Source organism: Macrobrachium nipponense, chromosome 31 (genome assembly GCF_015104395.2).
Source record: "Macrobrachium nipponense isolate FS-2020 chromosome 31, ASM1510439v2, whole genome shotgun sequence".
In the NCBI taxonomy this organism is placed as follows: domain Eukaryota; kingdom Metazoa; phylum Arthropoda; class Malacostraca; order Decapoda; family Palaemonidae; genus Macrobrachium; species Macrobrachium nipponense.
This window is the reverse complement of record NC_061093.1, coordinates 29915403-29925402: the sequence shown is the minus strand read 5'-3', so window position 1 is coordinate 29925402 and position 10000 is coordinate 29915403. Positions and strand designations below refer to the sequence as shown.

The 10000-nt window shown below is 37.0% G+C and overlaps 2 protein-coding genes across 2 annotated transcripts in view; one reads left to right on the top strand and one right to left on the bottom strand.

Annotated features, from left to right (window-relative positions):
• Positions 1-7623, bottom strand: part of LOC135206808 (uncharacterized) — a 28209-nt gene extending 20586 nt beyond the window's left edge. The window contains exon 1 of the mRNA XM_064238299.1: positions 7328-7623. Coding sequence (XP_064094369.1) covers positions 7328-7623 — 296 coding nt within the window. The remainder of the gene's footprint in view (positions 1-7327) is intronic.
• The window catches only part of LOC135206496 (protein snakeskin-like), a 279333-nt gene that overhangs the window by 164351 nt on the left and 104982 nt on the right, over positions 1-10000 (top strand). The window lies entirely within an intron of this gene.

Here is a 10000-nt window from a genome sequence, read left to right as displayed (position 1 = left end):
CCTTCAGAAATGTCGGGAAAGAGAAAGGCTTCACTGATCAGCTTGGCGCGTCCATAAAAGTTTAGTTTTCCTCTATTTTACCTTTTGCTTGTTCGTCGTTACGTCACAAAGAAAAAATATTTATCTGATAGTAAGAAATTAGTATCCGGATTACGTGCTTCTCCTCACCACCTAATTCGTGAACCTGTGAGGTAGATATGTATGTATGTATGTATGTATGTATGTATGTATTTATGTAGGTATGTAGGCTTGTTGCAGAAAATGACCTATGGTCTCCAAAATATGGATGTTTATTAGTGAGTATTTACTTTATCATACCGAATTCATTACGAGTCACATAAGTGGAAACAACTTTTTCTGAATATTAGACGTTATGCATGTTAAATTTTCACTTAGTTTGATTTACCATGCAAGGAAAATTACTTCCAGGAAATATGATTACTCTGTATTGGATAGAACGCGCTCAGTGTTAGAATTTACTTAGTTCTCGGAATTTCAATAAATGTCGGTAGTAGAATACATTTCACTTTCAAAGAAAGTACTTAAAGGCATGATAAAATGGAATATTACCTAGATTTTTTTTTCTTTTACCTTCATTGGACTGAGGGCACAACGTGAGATTTCGTTAGGTTGACATGACGTGTTTTCTTATCTGTTACTTTAATAGATGTTTATATTTCTAAATTGTTTTCGATCGTAAACGGCAATCTTTTAGAAAAGAGTAAAAGAACACTCATGAATAGGTTTCACCTTCTGAATAACAATTATAATGAGAAGAATAAAGGCGAAAGGTCCACCAGTTTCAAAGACAACGTTGCCCACTGGAGCCAGTGCAAGGAACACCAGGTAGCTTGCAGTAATAAGTGGTGCGAACACCAACCTAAAGGAGTGGTAGAAAACGGTCAGGCATATATGCTCTGGGACGTGACACTGATTGACAAAGTCAAGAAGAAAGTATCACTCATTGATGTCGCAATACCATGGGACACCAGAGTAGATGAGAAAAAGAAGATAAAAAATTAATAAGCATCAAGAATGAACATAGAAATAAGAAGGATATGGGATAAGTCAGGGGAAATTGTACTCAGAATCATAGGAACACTAGGCACGTTCCGAAAATCCTGAAAAGGAACCTGGAAAGACTAGATGCCAAAGTAGCTCTAGGACTCATGCAGAAGAGTGTGCTACTAGAAACAACGCACATATGGAGAAAAGTGAAGGACTCCTAAGGACGCAGGATGCAACCCGGAACCCCACACTATATAAACCACCCAGTTGAATAGGGTGACTGTGATGGACGAAAAAAATAACAAAAATAATAATAATGATACTAATGAGTTAAAAAGCCATTTTTTAACCTTTTTGTATTTTGAAAAATACAGTATCATATACATAATTGTGGCTTTTTTAACTCATCCTCTCCTGTCACGGCACAGTGATGCACCATAATGATAATAATGATAACAATAATGAACACAGCATTCCAGTAACTCATAAAGACTTATAGTCTTCAATAAATTGTAACAGAACGCTTCATTAAGCATTAAGACCTGTACAAAGAGTGAAAGAAGTGCAACCCCCTCCACAAAAAAAAAAAAAAAAACTTATTTTTAAGATCCTCTCCCCAAGAAAATCAAAACCATCTCGGTCCCTCGCCTTCATTGTGCATGATGAGTAGAATTGCACATTTTTCACCACTTAATAAAAGAACCTTCACAAGGCTCCCAGAAAATGTAGTCCCAATTCATTATTAATCAATGGGCGGAAGAGGACGCTGCCAACGTGTTAATTTCGCACCGGCCAGTGATCTTTCTGCCGTGAAGGAAACGTATTAAGGGGGGAAGGGCATCCATGGTTAATTGAATTAAAGGTTTATATATTTGCCTTACACGTTTCTCAGTATGGGGTTACATTGTGAAAATAAAAGTAAATCTGAAATAATCCTTTCCCAACTTTCTAACAAACCTGGTTTGGTCAATCGAAAATGGTTCCAAAAATCAGTTTATTTTTTTTATGGAAAATGGAATCTGTAATCTAATCTGGTAGGTTTATAGGTTTGTCAGTATGGGGTTGCATAGGAAAAATTAAGGGAAATCTGGAATAATCTTTTTCTAACCCACAAACCCCCACCTAGCCTATCTTGCAAAAATTATGATTTTTTTTCTTATGCCTCGCTTGGGACTCGCTCGATAGGTGAATTGATAGAACTGATATTTGCCAGAGCATGCTCCAAAATGAAATACTTTCTATATACATAGTTCTGAAGTACAGCATCATTCATGCGCTAGAGGTCCGAGAATGTTTGAATGTTTCTTTATTTTATATGGTCTCACACTGCTTCCAAACCTTCTATCCCCTTTGCAAATTAAACATATGTGGCAAATTCTACGCAGAATTCTTGAAAATGGGAGTTAAAACTTAATAATATATGGGAAAAATTTTAATGTTTTGACTGAAATATTGACTTTTTCTGTGACTTGGTCATTGCCTAGGGGTATTAAACGGACTGAACTAAAACTCCTTTCAGTTTTCTTCTGAAGATGGAAAAAGAAACCCACAAAGTCATTGAGTATAACTAGTTTACTTGTAAGTACTAACGAAAATACTATGTAAATACTTACAAGTAAACAAGTCTCAATAATCTTGTGAGTTTCTCTTTCCATCTTAAATGGCCTGTTATGTAAGTCGTATATCGAATCTCTTAGTGGCCAGGCACAAGCACTGTGAGCAGAGATGCCCTTTCTCCATTACTGGGACTCCAGACAGATCGTGAATATGAAACTGGCTTATTTGTAACGCTGGACTTCTGTTGAATTCTACATAAACTGCTAGCCGTCCTTCTGTGATCTCTTGTTCTGTTTCACGTGTTAGTTCTTCACCTACCGCTTCGTAATGTTCTAATATTCTATCATCGGAGTTCTACAGTCTCCAGTATGGTCAATGAATATGATAAGCGTTCCCGCGAAACGCAGAATAGTAGAATATCAGTCGTGCCTTGTTACAGACACAATATACCTAGACCGTAGTTACAGATACACGCAACGCTGGTGGTACATTTCCCGCATTTACAGGAAATTATTCTGAGCAGCTCGGGAAGAGAAAGATTTTTGTTTGTAGTGAATCGGGTCACCCATCTGCAAGTCTCTTTTCAACTATGTATTTGCAGACCTCATTATCTCGTGAGAACCTTTAATTATGACAGTCATCTATCAATTCTAAAGAAATGGCTCCATCTGTACTGCTACTACTTCTACTATTACTACTACTACTAATAATAATATTCATGAAGGTAGCGAGGAAAGTAAAAGCGAAAACTCATTATCTCGTGAGAACTTTTAATTATGACTGTCATCTATTAATTTCAAAGGAATGGCTCTATCTGTACTGCTGCTACTACTACTACTACTACTAATAATAATAATAATAATAATAATAATAATAATAGTAAGACTCATAGTCTTTAACGCGTCGTAATGAATCACCTCAATGCACATGAGGAACAGTACAAAGAATGAAAGTACTAAAAAAAAAAAAAAAAAAACTTTCTTTCAAAGACCCTCTCTCCAAGAAAGTCTAAACCATCTTCGTCCCTCGCCTTCATTATGCATGATGAATAGAATCGGGCATTTTTCATCGCTTCATGAAAGGAACTTCACGCCACTCCCAGAAAATGTAGTCCCAATTCATTAGTAATCAATGAGTGGAAGAGGACGCAGGCAACGTGTCAATTCCACGCTGGCAACTGATCTTGCTGCCGTGATGGAAATCTTTTGGGGGAGGCGTGGGAGGGTTAATGGTCAATATAATAAAAAAAATATTTTTGCTCTAGCGTGCTCTGAAACTAAATACTTTTCCCGTACATTTTTTCATGTATAGCATCGTCTCGATGCTAGAGGTAAGGGAATGTCCGCCTCTTTCTTGATCTTATACGATATCAAAATCCCTTTATTCCTAATAATTTACCCTACAAAATTACCTGGCATATCCTTTTGAAAATCGTTCTGTCCAGTTCTAAATTATATCCAGACCTTCTTCAAAATCGGAAATAAAAGATAAATGATTATAATATATAGGAAAACGTGAAATGTTTTAACAGCATTAGAGACATTTTCTGCTGTTGGCATAATTTCAAGGGCTGCGAAGTCTTCTATGTAAATTCTATATCTAGCTCTTGGCTGAGTTAACCTTCCTACCACCCAAAGTCCATACGAAGATAAGCTCATTTTTAGCGCTGGGCGTATGTTGAATATTGCATCAATTGTTGGTTTTCATGTGCAAAGTGCACATTTTGCAATTGCTTATTCTGTTGCAACTGTTAGTTCTTCACCTACAGTTTCGTAATGTCCTAATATTCTATCAGCAAGATACATCCGTCCTCCTTTATCGTCAGACTGTAAGCATGATAAGCCTGTCCATGAAATGCAGAATTGGAGAATATCAGTCCAGCCTGTTTATAGCTGCACAAATAACCATGATGCAACATTTTCTGCATTTACAGGAAATAATACTGAGCAGCTCAGTATGAGGAAAATTTTCGTCTAGGTAAATCTGGTCAACCATTTGCAGTCAGATTTCAACCAAATATTTTATGTGGTAGGGCAACCCAGGGCCAACTCTGTACTTGGTGTTGACATCTGTAATAAGTGGAGTCAAGAAGCGTCATTTGCATAAGCAAGGAAGCGGGAATAAATTTACTTTTAATCAGAGATTTAACATATCCGAAAGTGTTCACGATCATTAATCCCGTTCATTTGGAGAACCAAGGCTTTTTCTGAGCTGGCAATCTTCTTTCACATTGTTCACATCGTTCATACCAAGCATCAATTAGATTGTTGCGCCCTGCTTTGTGAAAAACACGACAAATTTAGTTTTTGTTTACGGATAATAATGTCTTCGTATTTTCCGTCATTTTAGATAGATTTCCCTTAAGAATTATATTCGAAAGATTTGATAGTCTGGTCGGTTCACTTCAAACTGAGGAAAAGTTTGAATCATTGCCTCTGACACTGAATCATCATGGAGACGACCGCGTATCTAACAAAAAGTGATTTGGTTAAATCAAGTAGGTTACCTATCTGTGCAATTTTTTTTTTTTTTTTTTTTTTTTTTTTTTTACTGCAATCATTGTTTCCCGTTTCAGCTGCATCCATTCCAGAGATAACAACTTGGAGAGTTTCGAGATAATGACGATTTTACATCTCATTTTGTATTTTTCTTAACTCGTATCTTTCATCTCTATAATAGAGACGTTCACAAATAAGATAAAAATCTAACATATTTCATTCTGTATGCTGTCAACATTGCGTGAAAAAAGGAAATCAAATTATTCAGCGGTTTTAGCTGCCAAATAGAGTAAATTTTTATTTTGTTTTTGGCACTTTGGATCAAGATTTTCAGTGACGTGAGTGGTGCTATGAGAGATTCATACTTTCAATGTCAGTTATTTGCTGTTGTAAAATAGACTATGATTCATTTACCAGGGAAGCTATTTCTGAAAAACTTCAGACTCTCTTATAACCAATAGAAAAAAAGTGCTCCGGTTTTCAGTATCTTCGAAAATGTCATATTTAATCAAAGTCACAAGAAATAGAATGAGAATGAAAAGAAGAAAACTATAACGCCACACTAATAATTAATAATAATAATAATAATCTTCTGATTCACGTCGGATTCCAATCTAGAAATCACATAAAAAAGGTAAGAGTTCGATCTCAATGTTTATTTAGAAACTTATTTTAAATACACACGTGAGAGTGTGTTGATTATGTCCTGTGATAATATAATAATAATAATAATAATAATAATAATAATAATAATAATAATAATAATAATAATAATAATAATAATAATATGTAATAAGAAGAAGAAGAAGAAGAAGAAGAAGAAGAAGGTCTCCTAAGTTGCAATAGTATTAGTAAGTTTTAGTCTTAGAACTCAGTTTCTTCCTTCAGTCTTTCTCCCCCGTCTTCATTACGCATGATAAATTGTGTTGCTCATTTTTCATCGTTTCATGAAAGGGCCTTCACTCCGTCCCCTCCCCCGCCCCTGCCCCCCTGAAACCCTCACCCCCCCCCCCCCCCCCTTTCAAAAAAATCTCCGCAATTAATTACTAATCAATGGACAAAGAAATCGGAAACGAGATGCGAATTCCGTACCTGGAGAGAGAGAGAGAGAGAGAGAGAGAGAGAGAGAGAGAGAGAGAGAGAGAGAGAGAAAGTCGGTGCCGGAAAGAGATGTTTTGGTTGGAATGGTGTCGGTAATTATCTTAATGAGCAATTTTTTTTCCTTTTGTTTTTAATTTGGGAAGGTTGAATAGTCAGGACAAGTACAGCATGTGGTATGTTGTTCTGAAGAATACTTTCAGGAATTAATTAGAGGACTTTTCACGAGGTATGTTCTTCGGTAATAATCACAATAATCAATACAGAGTTTATATCCTTAAGGTTTCTTTAAGCAAGAGGATCCCCGGAAGATTCAATTGATTTGAAATATAGATAATTTATACAAATTTGTTGTACACTGATTATATGCCACTGTGGCTGACATTTAGATGTTTATGCTAATCCAAGAGAAGTAAAAAGTAATAAAAAAGATAAATAAACAATGCATTTGTCGAACTTAACCTTCAGAATCAGAGCATGACCTTGACCTCAACTTATGAATCCATCTTGCGAAATGTGATGAAGGCTGCGTCAATCCAAGAGAAGTAAAAAGTAAATAAAAAAGATAAATAAACAATGCATTTGTCTAACTTAACCTTCAGAATCAAAGCATAACCTATGAGCCCATTTTACGAAATGTGACGAAAGCTGCTGCCGCGACGCAGGTGGTAGTGTTTCTGCATTTATGATTTTTATTTCCTGATTTTTTTTTTATCACTTTCTTCGATGTTATTTGATGTCAGAATTCATCGAAAATGAAAAATGAGAAGAACTGATAACAATACAACTCGACACTGAATGGGGAGGAGTTTCAATAGCAATGACAATAATCCGCAAATTCAAGAAGACAGACATCTCAAAGAGGGGGTTAATAAGCTGTCTTAATAAACGGAAGTCATTAGCGAGACTCAGTCGACTGCTAGAAAAGAAAAAAAAAAGTTAATGGAATGAAAGGTGAACAATATTTCTCTCCTGCAGAGATCTGGTCTCCAAGAAAATCTGAACCGTCTTCCTCCCTCGCCTTCATTATGCATGATGAATAGATCCTCACATTTTTTAACATTTCATGAAAGGAATCTTCACGCCGTTCACGGAAAATCTAGCCCCAATTAATTAGTAATCAATGGGCAGGAGAGGTCGGAAAGCAAGATGCGAATTTCGTATACCTGGGAGGAGGAGGGGGAGGTGAAGGTGGAAGAGTTGAAGGTGGAGGAGGAGTTGGAGGTGAAGGTGGAAGAGGAGGAGGCGGAGGAGGAGGTAAAGGTGGAGGAGAAGTAGGAGGTGAAGGTGGAGGAGGAGGAGAAGGAGGAGGAGTAGGAGGTGAAGGTGAAGCTGAAGCTGAAGGTGGAGGAGGAGTTGGAGGGGAAGGTGGAGGAGGAGGAGGGGTAGGAGATGTAGGTGGAGGAGGCGTAGGAGGTGATGGTGGAGGAGGAGGCGGAGGCGGAGATCCCTTTTGCGCCATGAAGGGAGAGGTTTGGGATGAAGCGGCGGAGGTGATTTCATGTGAGAGAGTTAAGCAATTTGGAAAGGTTGAGTCGTCGAGGGAAATTTAAGGTGTAATGAAATATCTGTCACACCATCTTCCACGATGACAGATATGTCTAGCCGTCTAGCAAACTATACGGCATCCTTTCCATGCCTTCTAAAAGGGAATAATAATTAGAAGGGTTGATAAGACTCAAAGAGCGCAAGTGGATACGTCGAAGAAGAAGGAAAAAAAGAACATATCAGATTATCTTTACAAGACTTTAGGCAACTTTATATACCAGTAACACGATGATAGAAAGGTTCTAGTACGTATACAAGGACGAGTCTACAAAGTTTAAATGCCATAGAAACGACTTTCGAGCCTTATAGGTCTCCTCTCTTATTATTATTAATATTGTAAATCATTATTATCATTGATATATATGGAGTACACCCTGTTTTAAACAAGTTCGGTTGAAAATAGTAGTTACATCAGCCGAATTGTGTAAAGGCCCCATACACTGAAAGATTGTATGAATTATTGTCTGAACGACTCCGTATCGTTCGTGAAAACATTGTGTATGGGCTTGTCTGGATGCAAAAGTGGGTGGAGTTTCGTGGTCTGAACGATCTCAGCTGAAATCTGTCACGACCAGATTGCTGGCTTGCGACTTACGTATGTCTGTCATGCACAGGTCATTCAATGTATGTGTTTGTCTGACGATATAATGCTATCGCGCAGGTCTCTTCTAGAGATAATGCTATGCCTTCCCGAGACAAAATCTATGCCTAGACTGAAATCGGTGCGGAGATCGTTCATACTGTCTGAATAGTGTGTGTGTGTGTGTCGATAACGACAATCGTTCAGTGCATGGGGCCTTTAAACAATTCGGCTGATGTAACTACTGTTTTCAACCGAACTTGTTTAAAACAGGGTGTACTCCATATATATAAATGATAATTAACAATAATAATAATAATAATAATAATAATAATAATAAGAGAGGAGACCTTCTATTAGGCTAGAAAGTCGTTTCTATGGCATTTAAACTTTGTAGGGTCGTCCTTGTATACGTACTAAAACCTTTCTATCACCGCGTAACTGGTATATAGTTTCCTAAGGTATTGTAAAGACACTCTAATGTGTTTTTCTTCTTCTTCTTCTTCTTCTTCTTCTTCGACGTATCCACTTGCGTTCTGGCGGTCATCCGCTGAGCTACAAAAATTCTATGAATTTATGATACAAGATGCACAGGTATTTACAGCAGCTGGTGGGTTACAGTTAATGGATGGGCTGATGCGCAGAATTTTGATTGGCTGTTTCTTTGAAGATTGCTTTCGATCCAGCAGCCGTTGCGATTCTTCCTTTATAGGCCTGTTCGATGGGGTTTGCTTGAAGGGGTAGGGTGGGGGGCTTGTGGGGTAAGTTGGGGGTTATGGGTGGGGAGAGGTTGGCTTTTGCCATCCTCGACTGATGTGACCGGTAAGTCAGCCCACTAAGATAAGGAAATTACACCCTGTTATCTCTCTCTCTCTCTCTCTCTCTCTCTCTCTCTCTCTCTCTCTCTCGTTTTTTTCATTTGGTATTGTTGACTGCAGCCTCAAATGAGCACCTTTAGCTTCTTCAAATCGTATGGTATATTAAACCGAACATAACACCGACGAAGTCTCAGTGTTGACGCTGTACATAGTATATTTTATATCAGCAAACCACAGAACCAAGAGTTATGTTTCACTTGTAGGAGAGATTTAATGATACTGATAAATAAAACATTTACTGGGCTATTTTGTTATTATTAATTTTATCTTTCTACATAGTTTTACTATTCTTATTTATCGTCTTCTGATAATAAATTGGCACTTCTGATTTATCTGTTGTTGTAAAAATCACTGTAATCATCATTATTTGATTGTTATTATTTGCTGTTGTCAGTGTTGTTTCGTTGTTACTAGCGAGCCGTGGGTTCAACATGTAGTCATAGCTTAATATACTTTATTATTCCAAAAATATGTTTAATCTTTTCCTAACCATTCGCATTCTATGATAAAAATATTTATGCTTTTTCGGATGTAGCTTGTATTCTGACCATTGTTAGTGTCAGTACTACAGTCAGCAAGATTTAATTGATAAAACCATACTATCATGTTTTAATGTCTTCATTCAAGCTTTGGCTTCTGAAACCGCGAAAATAAATAGAGGATTAAATAATCTTGACCATTAGATTATGAATGCCGTACGTGTGTTTGCGATTTGATAAAATAAGGGAGACAATTCTTAGAAGTTTTAATATGCGTGAATTAGCTTTCTAAATGAAATATTGTTGTTTATCAATAAAGATTTAATATTCCATTTTGCTCTGTAAAACGACCGT